The sequence below is a fragment of the Narcine bancroftii genome, chromosome 5 (assembly GCF_036971445.1).
Source record: "Narcine bancroftii isolate sNarBan1 chromosome 5, sNarBan1.hap1, whole genome shotgun sequence".
Classification (NCBI taxonomy): Eukaryota; Metazoa; Chordata; class Chondrichthyes; order Torpediniformes; family Narcinidae; genus Narcine; species Narcine bancroftii.
This window is the reverse complement of record NC_091473.1, coordinates 222,355,377-222,382,191: the sequence shown is the minus strand read 5'-3', so window position 1 is coordinate 222,382,191 and position 26,815 is coordinate 222,355,377. Positions and strand designations below refer to the sequence as shown.

The 26,815-nt window shown below is 40.2% G+C and overlaps 1 protein-coding gene across 1 annotated transcript in view; it reads right to left on the bottom strand.

The window, feature by feature from the left end:
* The window catches only part of LOC138762928 (omega-hydroxyceramide transacylase-like), a 92,385-nt gene that overhangs the window by 6,301 nt on the left and 59,269 nt on the right, over positions 1-26,815 (bottom strand). Inside the window, exons 4-7 of the mRNA XM_069936438.1 lie at positions 11,827-12,033; positions 9,986-10,046; positions 4,671-4,853; positions 2,751-2,847 (exon numbers count right to left, since the gene is read on the bottom strand). Of these exons, the coding sequence (XP_069792539.1) occupies positions 2,751-2,847; positions 4,671-4,853; positions 9,986-10,046; positions 11,827-12,033 (548 nt within the window). The remainder of the gene's footprint in view (positions 1-2,750; positions 2,848-4,670; positions 4,854-9,985; positions 10,047-11,826; positions 12,034-26,815) is intronic.

The following is a 26,815-nucleotide window of genomic DNA, read 5'->3' as shown; positions in this document are numbered from 1 at the left end:
CTTCATGTTTTACTCCTCTGCTTCTACTTACATGTAACTGTCCTTCGATACCAAACCAACTCAATAAGAAACAAAACAAAATCAAAATCAAATTCAACATAGATTCAACAATGTCTCTCTCCATTAATGTTTTTCTGGCTAACAAATGGCTAGTTTATCTCTAAGTTGGGAGACTTTTTCCACAGACTAGCCAAGGATCAACCTGAGAGTATCAGACTCACAACCTGGGTGCCTCTGTCTTCATCCTACATTACATTTTGCTTCACCATCAAATCAGAACTCGCCAAGCTTCCTTTGCCTAATCTTCCTTTCTTCCACTTCCCAAAGATGTGAAAAATGGTGACTAATAGGCTACCACAAAATCCCCCCAAAGGATAGTGAGTGGGAAAATATGGGGGAGTAAATGGGATTAGTTTAGGATTAGCATAAATGGGTGCTTGATGGTCAGCTCAGAGTCAGTCGGTTGAAGGGCCTGTTGAGTGCATAACTGATGACTCAAGGCAGTGGTAAAGTGGCAATTGGAGAGAAAGTGCTCCCTGAGACCTCAACACTGACGTGTCCTGCTGATGAATCAATGCCCTGTCACTGAGAGTACATTAACAGAGAATGTGCTGTTATGGGCCCAGAGGACCCCAAAACCCAGCAGCAATAGAAATTCACCAAGACAAATGGTTACTTAAACAAACGTTACTTTTAATTTTCTTTAAACATAAAAACAGGATCAAACTTTAACTTATTACTATTAATTTAACTTAACCTAACCAATTCTAAGCGCTCGTGTATGTAATGTGTGTATAAGTTTAGAAAAGTTTTTTAATTCACAGTCCAATCTCACTTCTCACTCCTCCAAGTTCAACTGGTATACTCTGCACAGAATTGAACATTTATGAATCTTCACCAGGCTTTGATGCTTGAAAGGTAAACAGTTACTGCTCTGGAAGGTTCTTGTCGGTTTTCAGAGAGAGATTTGTCCTGGCTGGACACAAACTGATTCCTTCCGATCAGCCGCTTCAGTATCTTGCCAAAGAAACTTGCCCCATCAGGATTTACCAGATGATAACCTCTTTCTTTCAGGTCACCACAGAGTTCCTTTTCTGTTTCCCTTAATCAAGTGAAACATTATACAGCCAGCCATCTCCTCAAGGGTTTTGAACAGGATGAACTAAGAACTCATAACCCATCTTCAAAATGGGGTTTTCCACAAGTTTGCCAGCTTGTCATGTTCCAGTCCCAGCTGCTGCTGAACTGTAGAACTCTCTCTCTCTCTCTCTCTCTCTCTCTCTCTCTCTCTCTCTCTCTCAGAGAAAACAACATAACCCTCTTAGAACAGCCAACTTCACTTAGACTACAGCACAGGACCCAGTCTTCCGAGTCTGTTCATCTGTTGTTTTCCAAAACCATAATCTATTACTCCACAGCACGTCCAATTAACACCTACTTGTGAAGTCTCTATAGGCATTCTTCAAAGTTTTTGCAAAGGCACTTGGAGCCTGGACTGTCTGGCTTGAGCCAAGCTCTTGCATTTTAAATGAGATCTGTTTTGAAGTGTTTGTAGCTGTGTGTGAACTAACTAAAAAAAGCCTGCCACAATTTATCTCCTTTTAAAACATATCTATATACAATATAAAATATAACATAATTTGTCACAGTGCTCAGTGAGAAACATTTCAATGTTCATCACTGAAGATGACTCCATTCCACCCTTTGCCAACAGTGCCCCTAAACTGTATCTCAGGTGTGAGACTTCAATGCCCATCACTCCAATCGATCGGTGCTAAGTGAACAGAGAATAAAGGTTTCTGCTTGATTTCACTCATGAATTCTTTGTCATAAATGTGACTCTAAATGACAGGGATGGCTAAGTGGAATCACATTGATGGTACCCTCCACTGTGCTGTGTAACATGATAAAAGGGATAGGTTCAGAACAGATCTAGTTGCTGGAAATTGGGTCTTTGTGGGGCTGCAGAATCAATCGCACCGCACTACAACATTTAATTACATTTAACAGCATGTTCTAATTACAGGGTAAGAGATTTGCTCTCCTTAGTTAATCTACTTCACCTGAAACTCCTTTCCCACAGCAACTGAAAGCTGAAAAGGTCCAGTAACCTTCTTCAGTTGCATTTAAATTAGTAAGAATAAAACCAGGGACTATCCAGTGCCAGTTTCAGACATTTCTTACAAGCATCCAGATACTATCTAATGCAGAGACTGAGCCCCTGGACTAGACTAGCAACAGCTCAACTTTAAAATGAAAATAAAAATCTACAGATTCTGGAAGTTTGAAATAACAGTTCAATTTCATTGCTATCACAATCTTGCACCATACAGTTTAAATCCAGACTGGTTCTTATGTAGGGCAGACCCTCAGAAATTATGGCATGGTGTTATATCGGTGGGAAATGTTGATTCTATAAAGTTTATTATGGAATTATGTCAAACCCAGACATGGAAACATTTGAGATCACCATCTACCATTCCTCCTCAGGTGATGAATCTGCGCTCCACTATGTTGAGAAATCCTTACAAGGCAACAATATCCTGGGTGGGGGGGGGTGGGGGGGTGGGAGAGTCGGTGGGGTGACCGTGCTCAAATTCCATCACTCTGAGTGGTTCAATAGCACTACTGCTGACCAGAAGAGCCCCTCATGTCAGTGCTGATTTTCACTGGTCAATTCCAAAAACAGCAGGAAAACATCAATTCTCAAGTAACATTAGCAAACCTGTCACAAAGTGTCCAACACTTACCTATGAATCACAGATGTCATACCGTGCATTGAATAGGAGGCCAAACTGCGCAAGATGCCAAGGGAACGGGTTTTCCAATTGCTCTTAGACAATGACACTGATAAAACAGGGGAAAGTATAATTGAATTACACCTTCATCCCTCCAAAGATTTCGCTTGATAGTGAGAAGAATGTGTGACGTAGGGAAAAATCCGGAGGGAAAAATGCAGAGATCTAAGGAGAGCAAAGGGACAGAATCGAGAGGGGTAAAGGTAGACATTCGAGGGGGAAAGGGACAAAATCGAGGGAGGAAAAGGGAAACCTTCGAGGAGGGAGGTGAAGAAAACTGAGGGGAGCAACAGGAGAGAATCTGGTGGGGGGAAAGGAGAGAATGGGGAGAGCAAGAGAAGAGAATCAAGAGGCAAAAGGAGAGAATTGAGGGGTTATGGGATGAATCAAGGAGGGGAGAATTGATGGAGTAAAAGAACAGAATCAGCGAAACAGTAAGAAATACCGGGGGATAAAGGGAGATATGTGAGGGGTTCAGAGAGGAATAATTGATGGGGAAAAGTGAGGGAGAATTGAGGGGACAAGGGAGAATTTGAAAGGGTGCAAAGGGAGAGAGAAGCAATGAATGAAAACCAGAGAGAATTAAGGATGAAAGGAATAATGAACAGGTAGGACAAGCAAATGTGAAATGGAATTGAATGGAGCATTTGTTACATTTTCTATGATAAATTACTGTGCTTCTACACCGACTTCCCACTCACAAAGAGTACCTGGCCAGCAACCTGTCTCCAGATCTCTGCCAGTTCAATATAACAAGGGCACACCAAAGGAATGCTTCACAGCTCCAGGTTCACAGGTTCAATCTTGACACCTGATGCTGCCGTTTGTGGAGTTGGCACATTCTCGCTTTGACCCACAAGGGTTTCTCCTACTCGATCCAGTTTTCTCCCACAAGCCACAGATCTGCATGTTTCTAAGTCAACTGGCCACTGTAAGCTGTCCCCTGGTGGGGTACAGCGGAATGAATTAATTGGAATATGGGTAGAACAGGTCAGAGGAAAAACAAGTGAGGAAGTGGTATTGCACTAAGGGACTGGATGTTTTGAATGGGTTCCTTCCATAACCTTAAAAATATTGAATATGAAGTATTACATTTAGAATACTCAGCCTTCTGTATCATTAAAATTGCCAATTCCCCCAATTCCAATGAGGTCTCAATTAATGGATAGAACGATGATGTCTTGCATTGATTTCACAGTTGTAATATGGCTTCACATCAGAAAGCTCTTCAAGTTAAAATAACATACCAAATTTTTTGCCATAAGCTATTAGAACAAAGATTTTTATGGAGTGGCCTTAGAGTTGACAAGAGAAGTGAAGAGGCACATAGGTTTGAGGTAGTGATACTGTTGAGGGCTTATAGAATAAGAGGGAACTAAAATTAGGATCAGGTAGTTCGAGTCTGAGCTCAGCCAAGTACTCTGAAGTGTAAAAAGGGTTGTGGAGATTTGAGCATTTTTTTTCAAACAATAATAGATCCTGAGGGACAGGTGGAGATTTCAAGGCTGGAGTGAGTAGGTTTTGTTAGGGTATAACAGCTGTGAATACACAACAACGGCAGAATTGCCCCTTACTTTGACACTGGCTTGTACTATTTTTTATTTATTTTGTAAGGTGGTTTCTATAAATATTTGCACTAATGATGACGCCGTAAAACAACAAATTTCTGGACATGTTCATAATCATAAATCTGATTCTGATTCTAAAAATCAGATTAGTTCCAGTGGAAAGGTGGATAGCTGTAGCTTGAGGCTTTCTGAATTCTATTAGGAAGATGGAGCCAGAAAGCGCACAAATCCTTGGAGACAAGGTATTTCAACAAATTGGAAAGGAGTGGCTGTCAAACAATAGCAAAGCATATGAGAGTGATACCTTTTGGAAACCAGCCTTTGCACTGAGAAGATCCATCTTCCAGTGAACAAGGCTTGGAGCTGCCCTCAGATTGCAAGGAATGGTTGGCTTCTTCTGCTCTTGAAGTTGGACAGTGGAGACTTTTCGTACGACATTGATTGGATAAAATCTTGGTTATAACAGGGGAACCAAGACTTACCATGTCTGAAAGCAAACACAAGTTCCATGTAAATTACGTGTGGTGATAGATTCTCTCTTTCCTCAATATTGAGGACTAAGACAGTCTTCAAAGATAAAAGAATAGGTAAGAGTATTGTGTATTTAGATAAATCATTCATTGTATGCACATTATTTGTCCAAGAACTAGAAGGTTTTCTTTTACTGATAAGATACTTTTATTGTTTAATTTTGACAATATCTTGTAAAGTGAGCACTTGGACACAACAACAAACAGGCTTGTACTTTATAAACATAGAACATAGAACATTACAGGCCCTTCAGCCCTCAATGTTGTATTCCTACCAAAAAATCATGTTTTTTTCTCATCACTGTGAATCAGCTCTGGCTATCCCACCTACATATATAATTGATTATATTAACAGAGGGAAAGATGGTGGGAAGAGTGCAAAAACTTGGAGGGGAGATATGAGAGCAAGAAATCCTTGTCCTCCATTATGGCAGGATGTGACATTTAAGTATCAGAGTTTAGCTTTAAATTCCAACTTCAGGGTTCCTACTGAGTTCTCAATAATCACAGAAACCAATCTGCAACTCATTCATAATTTAAATTTAAATGAAAGATGCAGCAGGGTAACAGGCCCACAAGCCCATGCTGCCCAAATATATCCATGTGACCAAGTAAACAACTAACCTTGTATGTCTTTGAATGTTAGAAGAAACCAGAGCACCCAGAGGAAACTCACGCAGACATGGGGAAAACATACAAACTCCTTACAGACAGTGACGGATTCGAATCCGGGTCACTGGTGCTGTAATAGCGTTGTGCTAACTGTCATGCAATTTTTCAACCCAAATATTAATACAAGTAAAACCTCCAGTATCCAGATCTATGGGGATTGCACACTGCTACGTAGGGTCTTCCCTGACAATGGCTGCCGACATTGGGTGAAGAATATTCTGCGTGTACTCTCTGTGGAAATCGGCGGCTAGTCTTCCTGGTATGGTGAAGAGGTGAAGAACTCTGTGAGAAGAACCCTTTGCTGTAACCAACCTGGAAAGAAGACCAGTTTCTTCTGGAAGACACTCCTGTTTGGGGTGTCCAGAAAGAAGCAATCATCTCTCTGTAGCCCTCCACAACTTTTCTGCCTGTAATTCTGTAAAGCACTGAAGCTTGTTTGAACATAATGACTGTTTGATTCTGTGCACAGGATTGAAGATTACTGGAAACAGTAGTCTTGGAAACGTGGACAGTGGAAGATTGGCCTGTAAAAAAGGACTTTCTTGAAAACACATTACACACACTTGCGCTTAGATTAGGTTGGGGGGAGGGATTGTGTAAATAACTTAATCTTCATAAGTTAAGTGTTGATCTTGTTGTCCTATACTCAGAGAATAAAGCTAATTTTGTTTAAGGAACCATTGCTTTGGTGTATTTCTAATGCTGCTGGTATATGGGGTTCACTGAACTCTTAACACCAGTCTTGAAAAAGGAGCCTTTTCACCAGACTACTCATGTCCAGCCTTTCTTAAACCCCTTGTACACTTGCCAGTGATCCCAGGAATCAAATGCAAATCGGCCTTTAAAGTGGCAAATGTGAAAGCAAAATCAGCTCAACGCTAGCATCAGATGAGATCACATCATGCTGGGGATTGCCGGCCTCGACCCCCTAGTACAATCCCCCATATCTACAGATGTTGGCCACTGAGATTAGGCAAGTGTGAAACAGGCAATTGGATTGCAGGCACTTCCTATTAAAGGTAGAACAGACCAAACCCTTGCAAGTGTGAAATCATTCAGTGTCCTGGTTAGAAGTGGTCTAGTGTGAAAGGCTAAACCCCCATTCCTATGCCAGGTCACTGAATGGACAATTTACTGGGATGCAAGTGTGAAAGTCAGACTCCCTCTGCTAACTGCCTTCTCTCTCATTCTCTGCCCATCCCCTCCTGATGTTCCAGACACTATTTTTTTTAATTTCAGTTTGCAAATGTTGCAATTTTCAGGCTTTACAAAAAAACACATGGCCCCCAACTCTGCATATGTTTCAGTTTCTGGGGTGTGCTTGCAAATGTTGCTAAAGCCCAGAACCTTCTGTTTGCACCTGCCCTTGGAACTCTGCAAGGCATTATTCTGTCTAAAATGCATGCAGCCTAACAGCTAACCCAATACTAATCCCTTTTATAAGCATAAATTTAATTAACCCATTGTGTCACAGTATGTTCTCTCTGTCTTTGCGTGGATTTCTTCTGGGTGCTCTGGTTTCCTCCCACCTTTCAAAACATACAGGGAATGTAGGTTAATTGGGTGTAATTGGGCTGCATAGGCTTTTGGGCCAGAAGGGCCTGTTACCATGCTGTATATATATTTATAATTTCAGCCCTGAAAAATCACTGCAGGAACTCCTCAATGTTGCCCTTGGCCTCAACATCTTACCTGCTCCATCAAGACCTTCCTTACATCAGAAGGTCACACATGGAAATATGATGATGTGAACATATCTGAAAATGAAGCTATTGTCTATATGAAACACGACCTCGACCAACGATACTCAACCTTTTTTTTTTGGCTATAAACCCTTAGGACTTTGCTCAAAGTTTATGTCTCCCCCCACCCATGTCCCCCCCCCCCCCCTCCCTGTGAAGCAGTCAAATTTAGTTCATTTTTTTCTTACTTCTCACCTCCCAACTACATAGAAAATGTGAGAAACAGAAGTACCTTCACAGAATTTGCTCGAGACAAAAATTGAGAACAAAGAACTTTTATTATACTATGACAACAATGCAAAGTTGGGTGCTTCCCCTCACCCTGGGAATACACACATGTACTGGGGCTGACCCAACTTTTATACATTTCATTTCAGTACAGAGATACCTTCCCCCTAACATTCTTCTGTCTCCTGGATTGGTTTAGCATTAGGTAATTCCGCCCACGTGGATTCTAACTTCTTATCAGTTTATGTGCCTTCCTGCAAACTTGTTAGCCAGGAAATGAAATGTCATGTCTTTGTTCTTTACTCATTAATCAATCCCCAAGACTTGCTAAAGCTATCTACTTGCTATCCTGTTTTGAAGATCTTTATTTTATTATACTTTTATAACCCTTCCTCCCATTCCAGTATCCCTTCACCCTGATTTAACCCATAATACTTCATTTCTAATGAGCACTTGCTTGACTCCTCCCATTCCAGCATCCCTTCACCTTAAGTTAACCCATAATACTTCATTTCTAATGAGCACTTGCTTGACTCCTCCCATTCCAGCATCCCTTCACCTTAAGTTAACCCATAATACTTCATTTCTAATGAGCACTTGCTTGACTCCTCCCATTCCAGCATCCCTTCACCTTAAGTTAACCCATAATACTTCATTTCTAATGAGCACTTGCTTGACTCCTCCCATTCCAGCATCCCTTCACCTTAAGTTAACCCATAATGCTTCATTTCTAATGAACACTTGCTTGACTCCTCCCATTCCAGCATCCCTTCACCTTAAGTTAACCCATAATGCTTCATTTCTAATGAGCACTTGCTTGACTCCTCCCATTCCAGCATCCTTTCACCTTAAGTTAACCCATAATACTTCATTTCTAATGAGCACTTGCTTGACTCCTCCCATTCCAGCATCCCTTCACTTTAAGTTAACCCATAATGCTTCATTTCTAATGAGCACTTGCTTGACTCCTCCCATTACAGCATCCCTTACAGAAAACATTTTTTAAAATTTATGATTTCAGTCCATTTCCCCCTTCAATGTGCTGTGGGATCCGGTTGAGGGGGTGTATGGCCCCCATTGAGAATGGCTGACCTAGACAGCATTCAAGCACAGGCTAATTAACGGCATGCAGCATCCATAGCGCACACTGAACCATGGCCATCTCCTCCGAGAGAGTCCAACTACCTTCCTTTGATGATAATTACCATTACCATTAAGAAGACCATTAAATTTACACCTTGTTGAAGTTTATTGCTCTATGTTCTGTGGCACAGTGAGAAGGTTTGTTTTGCAACAATCCAGCTCATAAATCCATACTTAACACAGTATAATGGAGCAGAGTTACAAGGTTACAGAAAGAGTTCATGTAGAACAGAGTAAAGTCAACATTATTTTACCAGCATGAGCTTGGTTCAGGAGTCTGGTACAGTGGGGAAGAAACGATCCTTGAATCTGCTGGTGTATATTGTGCTACAAGTCACAGACTGAGCATTTTGCGACAAGTGACTCAAATACTAACACCCTCAGGCTTTTTCATCATCAATGAATCAATGAATGAATCAATGAATGAATGAATGCCAGGCATGTGAGAGAATATTTTCTGTTTATCGGCTCCAAGAATGCTCAGGAAGCTCTGTGTCTTTGAGGACATGATAGATGCATGATGGCACCCCATCCACTGCTCTAAATGTTCACCCCATTCCCCTCTGATTCATTCTGGATGCAATGTGTACCAGGCAGAGAATATATGGCAATTTCTCACCCAGGCTGCCTTAGGAACATCTCCTAAGCCTGTGAGCTTTACCAGCAAGAAGGCCAGTTCACCTTCAACTCACAGCTCAGCCTAACTTGGAAATATATTTGCTGTTCCCTTATCACTATCTAAATTGAGGGAACTTTGTGGGAGGGTGTAAGGAAGGGGGAAATAAGGACTCTGTAAATCATATTAAGCAGAAAAAGAGTGTAAAATTCAATTTCTTAGATTTGCACGAGTCTTGGAAAAATCAGAAATAAAATATTCCCAAAAAAAAGGTCATGGGGAGAAGGTAGGAGAATGGGGTTGAGAGGAAGAATATGCTCGATGGGCTGAATGGCCTAATTCTGTTTGTACATGCCTGAAATGTTGGTTACGCCTTACTTCATATGGCTGCTGCATGACCTGCTTAGTTTCTCCAGCGAGTTTGGGTATTACCAAACTATACATGTGTGAATGTTCACCAGTGGATTTAAGATGCAGGGTAGACTCAAGATGGATAGCATTTCACACAGAGTACCCAGTCCTTCGTTGTCACATTCTCAACTTAAGTGGTTCAAATCACATATGAGTTATTAGAGAATGTAAATAGATTACAGAACCAAGAACAGAGTGAAAAAACAAATTCACATAATCTAATGTGGAGACATGCAAAACAGATTAAGTTCAAAATCCACTACGAATTTATACTCACTGTTAGCCAGCAAATAAAGCAAAGTGTCACTGTAGCCATTCCAGAGAAACTTCTTCAGAATCTGAAACAAGAAGCATGTTGTTGAGCTCCATTCTCCCACTTTCTTCCATTATTCAACGTTCTGATCACTGACAGGACCAAGGATTCAAGCAAATTGGAGAGTGACATGAGGCTTTACAGCACCCCAGGGGAGAGAAGGGCATGCTGCAGATCTCAGAGAGTGGGATGGTTGTTCACAGGATCTCAGAAGGTGAGTTAATTACACCTGAGACCAACATGAGGGTATACAGAACATCAGACACTGAGATTCATGGGAGCTGACAGGATCATGAAGTTACAGGGGTGGAGGGGTGGGTCTTCACAGGTTTTTTTCTGAGAGAGAGAGATTCAGAGAGAGAGAAAAACAGACAGAGAGAGAGAGATTGTGTTTAAACTATTTTTGGGGTGGGGTGGGTGATGAGGGAGTTAGATCATTCCAGAGAGAGGGAGATGGAAGTTTAGACCATTCCACAGAAAGAGACAGTCAAGAAAGCACAGTAGGGCAAATGCTTTCTTTGAAGGAAATCTTCCAATAGAAAGCAGAGAGTTGGGGTGCAGGGGTGTTTTCCTGGTTGGCAATCAGTAATGAACGGGGTGCCGCAGGGGTCAGTGCTGGGCTTGCAACCATTCACAGTATACGTAAATAATCTGAAAGAGGGGACATAGTGTATCTAAGTTTGCTAATGACACTAAATTGAGTGGAGAAGCAAATTGTACAGAGGATGTGGAGAGTTCAGGGATACTATATAAAAAGGTTAAGTGAGTGGGCAAGGGTCTGGCAGATGGAGAACGATGTTGGCAAATGTGAGGTTTTCCACTGTGGAAGGAAGAATAAAAGAGCAGAATATTATTTAAAGGGCAAGTTATTGTAGCATGCTGCCGTGCAGATGGACTTGGGAGTATTTGTGTATGAATCGCAAAAGGTTGGTTTGCAGATGCAGTAGGGTATCAAGAATGCAAATGAAATGATGATCTTCATTGCTAGAAGGATTGAATTTAAGAGCAGGGAGGTTATAATGCAACTGTTCAAAGTATTGGTAAGACAGTATCCAGATTACTGAGGAAAGAAGTATTGGCTTTGAAAGTGGTGCAGAGGAAGTTCACCAGGTTGACTCCAGAGATGAAAGGGTTGGCCTATGAGGAGAGATTGAGTCATCTGCGACTGTACTTTCCGGAAATTAGAAAATGAGAGGTGATCTTAAAGAAACATAAAATTTTGAAAGGCATAAATAAGATAGAGGTAGGTAAATTGTTTCCTGCTCTTTACTCTTACCTTGAAGAAAGGCTCAGGCCTGAAATGACAGTTATACAGCTTTACCTCCTATGGACACTGTGAGACGTCTGTGTCCCTCCACCTTTTCTGTGTATTTATTGATTTAAACTAAACTAAAAGGGTTGCCAGTTGACTATTTCATCGGAAGTAGGCAAGAGAGAAACTCAATGAAATATTTCCTAACTCTTGATACCTTAAAGCATGGAAAGGACAGAATCCATCTGTTTAAGAAATGCCATTTACTTCAATACATTGTACAGTTTGCGGTTTGCCTGGCATGTCTTCAATTGGGAAAATACTTCAATAAAGTACTGTCTAACTTCACTGAGTATTATGAAAACACATTGCTGCCATTAGCTATCTTGGAAACAAGCACAGAAGAAAAGTTCTTAAACTTATAGCGTCATCAGATTTTTCCCTTTAAGGCTGGAAGAATTAAACAAATGAAAAATAATTACCAACTTAGAGGCTAAGGGTTTTTGGGGAAGATAGGAGATTTCTATGAAAAGTTCTTGAGCAAATGGATTACCTTGGAACAAGGAGGGAACAGAGCCAAGATGACACGATGGAGATTTTCAGGGATGAACGCGAAGCTGCAGTTGGCAAAGCAGAGGAAAAAGCAATCGGCAAGGTCCCTTGGACAAATATCAACCTCTCCTGAGAATGGGGAAATGGTGATGGTGTTCTTCTTGTCATATAGAGGCTGGCAGTTGGTTAATCCTCCGTCAATATAATGCTGGCAAAGAAACCAAAGGCATTAACATTCATTCCCATCCAGCTCATTCATCCCTAGCCCACTATCAAGAGTAATCTCTGTTCCGAACAGAAGCTGGCTTCATCAGCATCAAGAATGAGTCACCCTACAGAGAAAAGGTGATACGATGTGAGAATGACAATCTGAGTCTCAATGTGGAGAAGATGATTGTGGATTTTGAGTACTAGGAATGACTACCCTTCACTATACATCAATAACTCTACAGTGTAGAGAGCAGTGAAGACCAAATTCCTTGGAGTCCACTTAACTAGTAACCTATTGTAGACACACATCTCTTCACTTGTCAGGAAGGCATAACAACGACTGCATTTCCTGAGAAGACTGAAGCGGGAAAGACTACCAGCAACCATTATGTCAACCTTCTACAGGGAGCCAGCTGCATCTTAGTGTGATACGGTTGCTGCAGAGAAATGGATCGGAGGGCAATCCACAGGACCATAAGAGTGGCAGAGAGGATCACTGGAGTCTCCCTCCCCCCACCCTACCATCGACGTAATCCACTAGGATCGTTGTCTGAAGAGGATGTGCAAAATCATTGAGTACTCCTTCCACCCCATACACAGCATTTTTTACAGAGAGCTTCAGAGCTAGCACCACCAGGCTGAGAAACAGCTTGTTCCCACGGGCAGTGAGAATGCTGAATGAACAAAGGAACTTCTCACACTAACCATCCAAGACTCTCATATTTATGAAACAATCTTCATTTATTTATTTGTATACATGAATGCTTGTCCTGCATATTGTAGCGCGTCAAATGACTCAAAGACGTGTTGACTCAAACTAAGGCTTTTATTAGCAAAAGCCTGGAGCGTATTACATTGAGGTCAACCAGTTCAGACTGACCCGGGTCTGGTTAGGAGCAGCCCTTTATGACCTGCCAGTGGGCGTGTCTACGGCTCTCAGCCAATCATTACATGACAATATATACATTGGTGATAATATCCATACTGTATTGTTTGTCTATATCTGTGTTCTGCCTGGTTGCGTGCCTGCATGTTTTGCACCAAGGACCGGAGAACGCTATTTTGTCGGGTTGTACTTGTGCAATCAGATGATAAATAAACTTGACTTGACTATTAGTATCCAAATGTTGTGGTCACTTGCTTGGCAAATTATTTCTACACCTGGATTGTTAGGGGTGATCAGAGGATCAAATTCCTGCCAAGTTAATTAATCTATATTGAGTTTGTGGGAAAATTAATACTTGTAAGTTGAGAGGGGAAAAAATGTAAAAAGAACTTGAGGGACACTTTTCTCACACAGAGAGTGGTGAATATATGGAAGTGGTAGAGGTGGGAACAGATGTAACATTCAAAAGACATTTAAACAGATATATGAATAGGAAAGGTCCAGAGGGATATTGACCAAACACAGGAAAATGGACTGGCTTAGGTAGGCAGTTTGTTCAGCATGGACAAGATGGGCTGAAGAACCTGTTTCTGTGCTATAAAACTCTATGATTGTTATTCTAGTGAGATTAGCCTCTGAAAGAAAAAATGCTTGAAACACTCAGTCAGTTAAGAGATAACTATGGAAAGAGAAATCATTAATGTTTCAGGACCAGGGCCCTTCGTCATATTTGAAATGCCAACAGTTTTCTCTCTTTCTCTCTGTCTCTACAGATGCTACCTGACCTGCATTGTATTTCCAACATTTTCTGCTCTCCACCATCTGCAGTTTTCTTTTTGATTTTCATTCATTGAAAGGCCAACTGTTGAAAGGTTGACTGGTTACTTCATACAATTATTCAGATGACCAAATCCTGTGAAATCAGTCAGGAGGTTGCAGGTGTGGGAGTTTCATTCTTACAGGAATCAAAGCTGCTGGACACAAATCCAGTCATTCTCAATACTGAGGGATGGGCTAAAAAGAGGACACTCACTGTTCATTCACTGGCAGTTAACCAGAGGCATTAAATTTTTTTGATGTCGATGGGGGTGGGGGAGTGAGGTGAGGGGGAGGGAGACTCCAGTGATCTTCTCTGCCACTCTTATGGTCCTGTGGATTGACTTCCAATCCATTTCTCTACAGCAACCGTACCACACGGTGTTGCAGCCAGCCAGGACGCTCTCAAAAGACCTCCAATAGAAGACTGACATAATGGTGACTGGAAGCCTTGCCCATTTCAATCTTTTCAGGAAGTGGAGACTCTGTTGCACCTTCATGACAAATGAGGAGATGTGAGAATCCTTGATAAGGTCACTAGTTAAGGGAACTCTAAGGAACTTAGTGTTCTTCACTCTTTCTACCACAGAGTTGTCAATGTGTAGTGCTGAGAACCGGTACAATTCATGTGTCTCCCAAAACACATCAACAAGACAACAGTATAAATCCATGCCATGATGATTTAATATGTTAGGAAGTTAACAGTTAACTTGCCTTCCAAATACCTGCCTTTTAGAAGTCCCAGCAGGCATTCTTGGCCAGTCACTGAAGTGGAACACATTGGCAGCACATTCTCCCAGTGATGTTAATGCCATGAGCAGTGAAGTAGATGCTAACTAGTGGAACACTGTTCTGGGTAGATGTTGAGTTCTGAATATTGTTAGTGTAATCATCCAAGCAAGTAGACAATATTTTAATCATGCACTTGTGCATTATGGAAGCCAAAAGGCTTTAGAGAAATCAAGAAGTGAGTCATTCACCACTGAGGACCCAGAACCCAGCTCACTACCCATCTCTTGTTGTTACAAGATGTGTGCTATCGAATGAAAATTTTGGCCAATAAGTAATGCTAATATCACCCCTGCCAAAATCCTTCCAGGATGTTAATGTCCAACTTCACAATGGAAATTGCCTTGACAGTGGTTGGGTTCTCTAGCATTTCTGTCGTATATCATCTCAAATCCATGTCTCATTACATGAAGGCACAGATTGCTTCATTTCCTGAGGAAATGTAAATAAAACAGACAGCTGTGTAGTCACTGAAAATGTAATGGCTCTCTCAAGCAGTAGTTCTCATCTTTTTTCCCCACTTGCCTACCACCTTAAGTAATCCCTTACTAACCACAGAATGGATGCCATAGATACCAGAGATGCTCTGTGGTTAGTAAGAATATACAGAAAAAATAGAACCACTGACCTAAGAGGAGAGGGAAGGCCAAGTCAATGGGTGTATTTAAGGCAGATTGTTAGGTTCTTAGATGCCAGAGCATCTAAGGTTATGGGAAGAAAACCAGGCAGAGGGCCTGAATGGGAAAATGAATCAGCTCATGAATGAATGAATGGCCGGGAAGACTCGATGGGCTGAATAACCTCTGTCTGCTCTTACATCTTATGGTTTTAATAATGAAGCTACTGATGTTGGTCTAGCTTCAAAAGCTCATCCTCAGCCCCCTTTGTCCAAGGGAATAAAATGCTCTAGCCTATCCAATCTCCTTATAAGTCAAGTTCTCCAATCCTGGTAACATCCTCATGAATCTTTTAGGTACCTTTTCCATCTTATTGATATCCTTTCTATAGCAAAGTGACCAGAACTGCATACCATAATGTTTATGTTTCAGAGATGTTTAGAAATATTTCATTCTTGTTCTTTACTGAGACATGCCATTATTAAGAAAGCACATGGCATTTACCTCATTATCAACTAACAACCAGAATCAAGACAAATCCAGTCCAGTAAATATTAACCCCTTCAGTTTACTCTCAGCTACCCTGGACAATGAAGATTTCACTTCCTGAACGCTTATGGGTTTATTTTATGGATTTTGAACTGCTGATCACAAAAATTGCCTTAAAACTTTCCTATCACGGGGGAAGTCACGTGACGGAGTAGTGGCCGGTCGGGTTGAACCAGCCCCCTCCAGAAAAAAAGTTTGGAAAAGTCAGAGCTCAACGAATATAAAACTCAAGAAATAGAAGATAAAGTTACAGAGAAGAACAAGAAGATGGCACCCAAGAAAGAGAAAGTAAGAACAACAGGAAAAAAAGAAGAAAAATCACCAGAGAAGAAAGAAGAAGGCCTTACCTGAACGCGGGAGCAGGGAGCCATGGTGGTGAAGAGCAGCTGATCTCCGAGATTGGTGAGTGCCCTGCGAAGTCGTGACCTCCTGACTGGTGGACTCCAAAAATGGCCCTTGGAGCCAAACAAAAATGCGCAGTGCGCAATCAAAGGAAAAAGTGAACACTAGCGGGAGGGGGGCTCAACCAAGGAGCGGGTAGTTACAATGCGACCAGCTGAGGGACGCCCATCATCAGGGCACTCAGCTGGAGGATAAAAATAACGGCAAGGAAAGGAGTGAGGAGCCGGACGAGGGAAAACAAAAGCAGGGTGACCGACAACAAGAGGATCAACAGTAGGAGGCCCAACAGACAGACAGCCCACGAAAGGAGGCCCATCAGCAAGAGGCCCAGCAAAAGGAGGCCCAACAAAGACATAGAAGTAATTCATCAGGAAAAATAGAAGAGACACAGATACAATGAAGAGAAGAAGAAGACACAAACACAGGTACAGATACAGAAGAAGAGAAAGAAGAAGACCAAGATCTTCACAGGGAAATAGAAGGTAAAACAGATGGACAGAATATAGATAAAACCTTTTTTGAAGAACAAATGAGATCTTTAAAAGAATGGTTATCATTAGAATTTAGTGCAATTAAAAGAAAAATGAAAAGAGCAGAAGATAAAATTCAAAGTTTCGAACTGATCATGAAAATGTGGAGGAGCGGGAAATTGCTGTAGAATTGGAAGTAAATGATTTATGAGAAGAATTGGAAGAAAGTGACAAAAAAAAATAAAGAGACACAAGAGTTGTTATCTCAGAAAATTGATATTTTGGAAAACCATGGTAGGCGAAACAACATAAAAATAGTGGGCCTGAAGGAGAATGAAGAAGGCGCAGACATGAAGGAATTTATAAAAGGATGGATCCTGAAGGTTTTGGGAATGATAGAATTGCATGAAGAAATGGAAATAGAAAGGGCACACAGAGCATTAGCTCTGAAACCACAGACACATCAAAAACCAAGATCCATGTTCGTAAAATTTTTGAGATATACAACAAGAGAAAATATACTGGAGCGGGCAAGGAATAAAGTTAGAGAAGATAATAAGCCATTGGAATATAAGGGACAAAAAATATTTTTTTACCCAAACATAAGTTTTGAACTCTTAAAGAAGAGGAAGAAATTTAATACAGCAAAAACAATTTTATGGAAAAAAGGTTATAAATTCATGTTAAAACATCCAGCCGTACTTAAAATATTTATACCTGGGGAGCAAAACAGACTATTCTCAGATCCGGAGGAAGCACAAGAATTTGCAGGATGTTTACAGGACAGAAGAAGAGATGAAGAGATGTAACAAGAAAGAAGACCAGCGATAAAGTATATAAAGATGTAAAAATAATGTATATGTAAAGAACTAAAGATAGAAAAGAGAAGGAAGGAAGGAAGGGGGAAAAAAGAGAGAGCTTTGTTATATGTATAAAAAAGTGTTTTCTGGAGGGGTTTGGGGGGGAGAGAATAACTGTCACTGCGAAATCAGTTGACGCTTGTGAGCAAGATCACAAACCAAATGGAATAGGGAGTTGTGGTTGCCCAGCAAGGGATAAGGGGTAACTCAGAGAGAGGGAGGGTGCATTTGGGGTTAAGGTGTGATTGGGTGTGGGAATTGTTGGAGTATTTTATGTTTTAAATGTGTTGTCATACATTGAGTTTAAAAAGGGAAAACTAAAAGATAAAAATTGGATAAAGGGGGATGGAGGTGGCGAAGAGGTGGAAAAGAGGTGTAAACAAGATATAAGATGGCCACGTTGGTGACTATAAGCATTAATGGAATACATAACCAAATTAAAAGGAAGAGGCTACTAATTTACTGAAAAAAGAAAAATAGATATAACATTTGTGCAGGAAATGTATCTAACTGAAGTGGAATATAACAAATTGAAGAGATAGCGGCAGCATCATATAATTCAAAAGCTAGAGGTGTAGCCATATTAGTTAACAAATATGTACCAATCAAGATAGAGGAGGAAATAACAGATCTAGCAGGGAGGTATGTAATGATAAAGTGTCAGAATTTTGAATTTGCTCAATATATATAGCACCTAATGAGGAGGATCAAAAGTTTATGCAAGATTTTTTTTGAAGATTGCAGACACACAAGGAAATACATTGATAGGAGGGGATTTTAACCTTAATTTGGATCCATTGTTGGATAAAACTGGACAAAAGACAAGCAAAAAGAATAAAGTGGCCAAATTCATGGTTAAATCAATACAGGAAATGAAACTTATGGAGGAGGCAGCACCCAAAAGAGAAAGAATATTCATATTATTCGAGTAGGCATAAAACATACTCATGGATAGATATGTTTTTCTTGTTGGCCCATATTCAAGGGAGAGTTAGGTAAACTGAATATAAAGCGAGATTACTATCTGATCATTCACACCTGTTATTAGCAATAGAACTGGAGGACATCCCACCAAGAACATATAGATGGAGGTTAAACTCCTTGCTACTTAAAAGGCAGGAATTTAGAGAGTTTATTGAGCACCAAATTAAAACATATTTTGAAATAAACACAGAATCAGTGAAAGATAAGTTAACACTATGGGACGCAATGAAAGCCTTCATTAGAGGATAGATAATAAGTTATGTAACTAAGATGAAAAAGGACTACAATCGAGAAATATAGCAGTTGGAAAGGGAGATAGCAAGTATAGAAAAGGAACTAGTGAAAAGGGACGATATAAAGAAAAAGAGAGAATTGCCAGACAAAAAAAAATACGAAACATTACAAACGTACAAGGTGGAGAAGAACATAATGAAAACAAAGCAAAAGTATTATGAATTGAGAGAAAAAACATAAAATATTGGCCTAGCAACTTAAAACAGAACAAGCTAAAACAACTGTATTTGCATCAAGGAAAAAGGACAAACAAATCACATATAACCCAACAGAGATTAATGAAAACTTTAAGGAATTTTATGAACAATTATACCAAACTGAGAATGAAGGGAAAGATGATAGAATAGAAGAATTTTTAGTTAAAATTGAACTGCTGAAATTACAAGAAGAGGAACAAAACAAACTGATAAAACCATTTGAAGTAGAGAAAGTACAGGATATATTAAAAAAGCTGCTGAACAATAAAACACCAGGAGAGGATGGATTTCCAATAGAATTTTATAAAACATTTAAAGAGTTATTAATTCCTCCTCTCCTGGAAGTAATGAATCAGGTAGAAGAAACACAAAACTTGCCAGATTCATGTAAGACTGCAATAATTACAGTAATACCAAAGACGGGGAAGGATCCATTAACACCAGCATCACTCAGATTATAAGATAATAGCGATATTATTAGCAAACAGATTGGCCGACTATGTACCAAAAATAGTAAAACAAGATCAAACTGGATTTATTAAGAATAGACGAACAGTGGATAATGTCTGTAAACTTATTAATCTAATTCATGCAGCTCAAGGAAATAGAAAACCAACGGTGGCTGTTGCCTTAGACACAGAAAAAGCCTTTGACAGGGTAGAATGGAACAACTTATTTAAAGTATTACAGAAGTTCAATCTGCCAGAAAAATATATTAATTGGATTAAAGCATTATATAATGGACCATTCATTGGCAAAGGTAGTAGTAAATGGATATTTATCGAACCAATTCAAATTAAGTTGATCAACTTGACAGGGATGTCCATTAGCCCCCTCATTGTTTGCCTTAGCAATAGAACCATTGGAATAGCTGATTAGAATAGAAAATAAAATAAAAGGGATAAAAATAAAGGAGTATAAAGTCAGTTTATTTGCAGATGACATCATAGTATACCTAACAGAACCAGAGATATCAATAAAAGAATTACATAAGAAATTGAAGGAATATGAAGAAATATCGGGGTACAAGGTCAACGCAAATAAAAGTGAAGGGATGCCAATGAGTAACGCAGACTATACAGAATTTAAAAAAGAATCACCATTTGAATGGCAAGCACAAGCAAACCGATATCTAGGTATCAGGTTAGACAATAACTTAAGCCACTTGTACAAACTAAATTATCAGCCATTAATAAAGAAATTGCAGGAAGACTTAGAACATTGGAAATAATTACCGCTAACGTTGATAGGGAGGGTAAATTGCATTAAAATGAATGTCTTCCCAAGGATACAATACTTATTTCAATAGTTGCCAATTCCCTTAACAGAGAAATTCTTTGATGAACTAAAGAGAATAATAAGGAAATTCTTGTGGAAAGGGGGGTTGGAAACCAAGGGTAGCATTAGATAAATTAACAGAGAGGTATAATCAAGGTGGTTTGCAGTTACCAAACTTCAGAAATTATCATAGAGCCACACAATTAACGTATTTATCAGAGTTTTACCAGATGAGAGAAAAACGAGACTGAACTAAGATAGAACTAGATAAAATAGGGGAGAAGGTACCGGAACATATACTTTAAAAGTGGGATGAAAAGCTGGTGCAATATAAAAGCTCACCAGTGTTGCCTCATTAACTTAATATATGGAAGAAGATCCACGTAGAAAGAAAAAAAATGAATTACCAAATACAAAAATTATTATTGACGCAAAATCCGCTGATCCCTTTTACAATAGATAACCTTTCCTTTAGAGAATGGGAGGGAAAAGGAATCAAAAGAATAGAAAATTGTTTTTTGGGAAATAATTCATTAACATTTTAACAGTTGAAGGACAAATATGGAATCACTCACGGTACAATGCTTGCATACCAATGTTTGCTTATTTAAAGGATAAATTGGGGAATAGATTAAGATTACCAGAAGGAAGCAGCTTTAAATATGTGATTACAGACACAATGATAATTAAAAGATTAATAACAAATATATACATTAAGACTGCAAGGTAAGGAAAATGATGAAATAAGCTATAAACCCAAACAAAAGTGGGAAAAGTATTTAAACATAAAGATAAAAAATGAAGCATGGGAAAAGTTATGTTCTGGAACTATGAAGAATACAATAAACACAAGGTTACACATGATACAGTATAATTGGTTACACAGGGTATGTATCACTCCTCAAAAATTAAAAGAATGGGATCCAACATTATCAGATAGATGTTTTCACTGTAAGAAGGAAATGGGAACAACATTACATCCAATTTGGGAATGTACAAAAGTGAATGTGTTTTGGGAAGAACTAAATCAGATACTAAATAAAATTACAAAAAATAACATACCAAAAAACAAGAGATATTTCTTTTTAAGTAATATAAGAAGTAAGGAATTAGGCCTCAAATTGGATAAAGCACAAAAAGATTCATTATGATAGCCTTAGCAGTAGCAAAAAAATGTATAATGTTAACTTGGAAAATGGAAGAGAGCCTGAGTTTCCAGCAATGGTACATGGAAATGAATAAATGTATTCCATTGGAAAAATAACATATAATTTAAAAAATAAATTCACATTATTTGAACAAATTTGGGAACCATACATGGAACATAACAGAGACAGTTTGCGTTGGACCTCCATCCCCTAAAATGATAAGAAGACAAAACGATTTGATTTAGTGTGTAAAAGTAGGTGACAAAATTCTCTTGTTTGTTTTTCCTTTGTGTGAAGACATTGTTTTATGGTTTTATTGTATTGTATATGTTGAATATTTATTGGTTTTAGAGGGGGGTGGGAAGGGGGAGGGAGGGAAGGGGGAAAAGGGGGAAAAGGGTACATATTTTGGTTGCTATGGTTCACACTGTGCAAAATAAAAATTTAGATATAACTTATTTTGTGATTTCTTGACCTATTTTGTCTATTTCAAGCATACAAAACCATAAAGTGCAATATGTCATTTGAAATTTATTTTTCTGCATTCACACTTGGACTTGTTCCCTGCTGACTTTGTTCAATCAGTGACAAACATGGTGAAAGGTTTCACGATATTGCAACCATTTAAGGATTCTTACTTTAGCCCTTTATTGAATTTTTTTCCTTTGTTTACATTTCTTTACTTATTTACAGTTTTGAGTACAGTTTTTTTTTGCACTACCCAATAAGTGGTAATTCTGCCGCGCCCGCAGGAAAAAGAATCTCAGGGTTGTATGTACTCTGACAACAAATCTGAAATCTGAATCTACCAGGTACCAGATTAAAAGTGTTTGACACAACTGAGGTGTCACTGAGTATGATCCACATCATCAAGTCTGCTGACGACCTACCGTGGTGGGCCTGATCAGTAAGAGTGACGAGTCAGCATACAGAGATGAGGTGCAGTCACTAACGGACTGGTGCAGAGCCAACACCCTGTATCTGGAGAAACATTATCTCGTCTTTACTGTGCAAGCATGGTACGAACAACAAATAAAGGTGACTTGACTTGACTCGGGGTAGAATGTAAGTACAAAGAGAATCCTATCCAAGTTCCAGAGTCAACAGATGATACTGGTCCAGCAATGGAGGTCATAAAATAGAAACAGTCAAGGCCACTACATGGGGTGGGATTCATGGTTGAGACAAAAGTAAAATACATCAGAAGTACCGGTAGAGAAGATAAATGTGTTCTCGGAACAAATGCAATGGTAAAGGAGACACAGACCTTTCAGACGATTTTTACTTTCCAAATGAATGTTTCCAAATATTTTCTGCTGATTCAAAATGCACCCGTGGGTCTGTCTAGGAGTTAAACTTTGCACCAATGTGCAAAACACATTCTCCTGGAGGATCTCAGCAGGTCATGCAGCATTAGCGGGAGAAAAAGAATGGGGGATGTCTCGAGTTGGAACTATTCATCGACTCTGAGAGTTCACAGGGGACATGGTCGGGTGGGTTGATAAACCAGGTAGGTGTGAAGAATGAAAGATAGTTGGGGAGGCTGTTGATAGGCAGGTGTCTCCCTCTTATACACCAGTCTGATTGTTCCATATTCATAAACAATACTGGCTTTACTCATTTTGTTGCCACTATGAGGTGGTGTCAGATTTTTGCGAATTTTTTTTTTCTAGAGGTTCTATAAAGAGGATATAAAAATATCAGCGAGAGACTCTGGATTCTGTAACCCAATCATGTGTGGCACTGAGGCTCAATCACAAATTTGAAATTCATGCTCCCAATTTCTGTCAAGCTAGCAAAGATCTTTGAGGTCGTCCCTTTCTTCCTGTCCTCACTGCCATACAAGGAGCTGTGTTGGTCACCTGTATTTCTCTGCTTACCTCATCAGTATTTAAGCTATAGAACTACTTTTTAAGCAGTTTATTGGGCCCAGTTTCAATCCAACCTGAGGCAAGATTAGTGAATTTATTATTTATTTAAAGCACAGTAGAAGCCAATTCTGGATCCCAATGAACTTACAACCCCATCCATCTTGGAGGGTGGAGGAGACCGGGGAAAACCCTCATAGGCCATGGAGAGAATGTACAAGCTTCTTACAGGCAGCGATGGATTTGAACTCGGGTCATTGCTATAATAGCAACGTGCAAACTACTACACTGAGCATGCCATGATTTAAACCATTATCTAACATTAATCAGACTGCCGAGATAACAGCTAATGAGCTCTCTAACTGAATAACATACCAAACAGTTCAGTAACCCTTCTCAGGCACTTGGTATCACTTAATAAAAACATTTAACAATCTTGTTTATAGCAATGTAACCAAAAAGTACATTCAATTAATTTTGGAGACTGGGTATCTCAGGAAAGAGACCGAAGTTGGTTCACTTGTTGACCCAAGTGAAATAAGTGTATACATCAGCACATTTGAATAGTGGGAAAAGGAAGATGAACATTTATGTGCTCAGTTTTAATAGAAATGACAAGTTTCACATTCTAACTCTTAAAATAGGGAGAGAATATGGTTAAGGGAACTTGACAAATTTAGTAGCACTTCGCACCCGTTACTAATGACTTTAGAAATGAAAATCTACAGGGAGTTGTGAGCTCGGCTAGCACCATCATGTCAATGCAATCACAAAGAAGGCTCACCAGTGGCTTTACTTCATGAGGAGTTTGAGGAGATTTGGTATGTCACCAAAGACTTGCAAATTTCTACAGTTGTACCGTGGAGAGCATTCTGACTGATTGCATCATTGTCTGGTAGAGGTATGCCAATGCACAGGATAGGAAAAAAAATTACAGAGGGTTGATAACTTGGCCTGCAATATCATGGTCAACAGTCTCCACTCCATCGAGGACATCTACAAGAGGCAGTGTCTTAAGAAAGCAACCTCTATCCTCAAGGATCCTCACCAAGCCCTCTTCACACTGCTACCATCGGGAAGGAGGTACAGGAGGCTCACAGACGCTACCTCACTTTCTCTTCTTTTGCACTAATTTATTTATTTTTAAAAGTAATTTATAGCAATATTTGCACTGTATTCTGCTGCAAAACAATAAATTTCCTGACATGTTTATGACCATAGATTCTGATTCCGATTGACATCTCATTTCATATTTTTGATGGAATGAGCTCCTTGAAAAATTCAAGAAAGTCAAAAGTCAAATAACTCTTTTGAAGAACAAGGATGAAGCAAATTTCAATGATATGAAGCTTATTTTCATGCATGCAATAATACAAAGGGATACTGTCACATACGAATCTCATATGATCAAACATCAAGAGCGAGCCAAGTAAAAAACAGACTGTTAGTATTAAACAAAATCCAGGGCTCTTATGAAAGAAGTAGTTCAACTGATCATTAATGGCTTGAGATTTTTGAACAAAACTGTACCATGAAGTCCAAAGCCACAACATAGAGTGGGGCAGTGAATGAGTTGTCCAAACGAGTCAAGAATTCTTGTCAATTACAATAGGGTCACAGGAACACTCCAAATCAATCAGTAACCTGAAGACAAACTTTGGAATAAGTGGAACACAGAAATCCCAAGCCGTCTAACATTTCCTAGAATTACAAATGCTGCTGGGTGTTAATTAACTTTAACAGGATTTACATTTGGAATGTAAATCCTATTAGTCAAATGACTATAATTGCATTTGATCATATAATGTTTGGTGATCCAAAAGTATGTCAGAAGAGACCCTGGAAAGAAAGCATGTATATTCAAATTATTAGGTATCCGGTACCTATACGGATGGCAGTCTCTTCAATCTGAGGCGCCTGCAAGCTCACACCAAGACACAAGAGCAACTTGTCCGTGAATTACTCTTTGCAGACGATGCCGCTTTAGTTGCCCATTCAGAGCCAGCTCTTCAGCGCTTGACATCCTGTTTTGCGGAAACTGCCAAAATGTTAGGCCTGGAAGTCAGCCTGAAGAAAACTGAGGTCCTCCATCAGCCAGCTCCCCACCATGACTACCAGCCGCCCCACATCTCCATCGGGCACACAAAACTCAAAACGGTCAACCAGTTTACCTATCTCGGCTGCACCATTTCATCGGATGCAAGGATCCACAATGAGATAGACAACAGACTCGCCAAGGCAAATAGTGCCTTTGGAAGACTACACAAAAGAGTCTGGAAAAACAACCAACTGAAAAACCTCACAAAGATTAGCGTATACAGAGCCGTTGTCATACCCACACTCCTGTTCGGCTCCGAATCATGGGTCCTCTACCGGCATCACCTACGGCTCCTAGAAGGCTTCCACCCAGCGTTGTCTCCGCTCCATCCTCAACATTCATTGGAGCGACTTCATCTCCAACATCGAAGTGCTCGAGATGGCAGAGGCCAACAGCATCGAATCCACACTGCTGAAGATCCAACTGTGCTGGGTAGGTCACGTCTCCAGAACGGAGGACCATCGCCTTCCCAAAATCGTGTTATATGGCGAGCTCTCCACTGGCCACCGAGACAGAGGTGCACCAAAGAAGAGGTACAAGGACTGCCTAAAGAAATCTCTTGGTGCCTGCCACACTGACCACCGCCAGTGGGCTGATATCACCTCAAACCGTGCATCTTGGCGCCTCACAGTTCAGCGGGCTGCAACCTCCTTTGAAGAAGACCGCAGAGCCCACCTCACTGTCAAACGACAAAGGAGGAAAATCCCAACACCCAACCCCAACCAACCAATTTTCCCTTGCAACCGCTGCAACCGTGTCTGCCTGTCCCGCATCGGACTTGTCAGCCACAAACGAGCCTGCAGCTGACGTGGACATTACCCCTCCATAAATCTTCGTCTGTGAAGCCAAGCCAGAGAGAAAGAGAGAAGAGATTAGGTATGAATAAAAAGCAGGCAGATATCTGAATTAAAAGGCTGGGGAGAAGGAAAGAAAGGGGAGGGGGAGAGCATAGACCAACAGACAAAGAGTGTTAATTGGATATGGATCAGAGAGCAGGAGAGATGAAAGGGGAGGATTCATTGGGGAGGTGGTTGGTTCTGTGGATGCAGAGATGGGAGATAGGAGAAAGGGAAAAGGGGAGAGATGTAGCTAGAGGAAAGGAGACATATGGATAGATTGTGGGTTTGGGATAATGGAAACCGGAGATTGAAGTTAATGCCATCAGTTGGAGGATGCCCGATGGTGCTATTCCTCCAATTTGCGGGCAGCCTAAGTCCAACAGTTCATGATACTATGGATAGATATGTCGGCAAGGAAAATGGGCGGAGAATTGAAATGGGTGGCCTTTGGCTGATTCACGCTATTGCAGCGGACAAAGTGATTTCCCATCCTGCACCCAGTCTCCCCAATGTAGAGGAGACAACAGGAGCAGCAAACAGAGTGAATGACCCCTGCTTCACTTGGAAGGACTGTTTGGAGCTCAGAACGGTGGTGAGAGAGGAGGTGTGGGCTTGTGCAGCACCTCCTGCAATCACAGGGTATGTACGAAGAGGGCGATTGGTGGGAAGGGAGGAGTGGACAAGG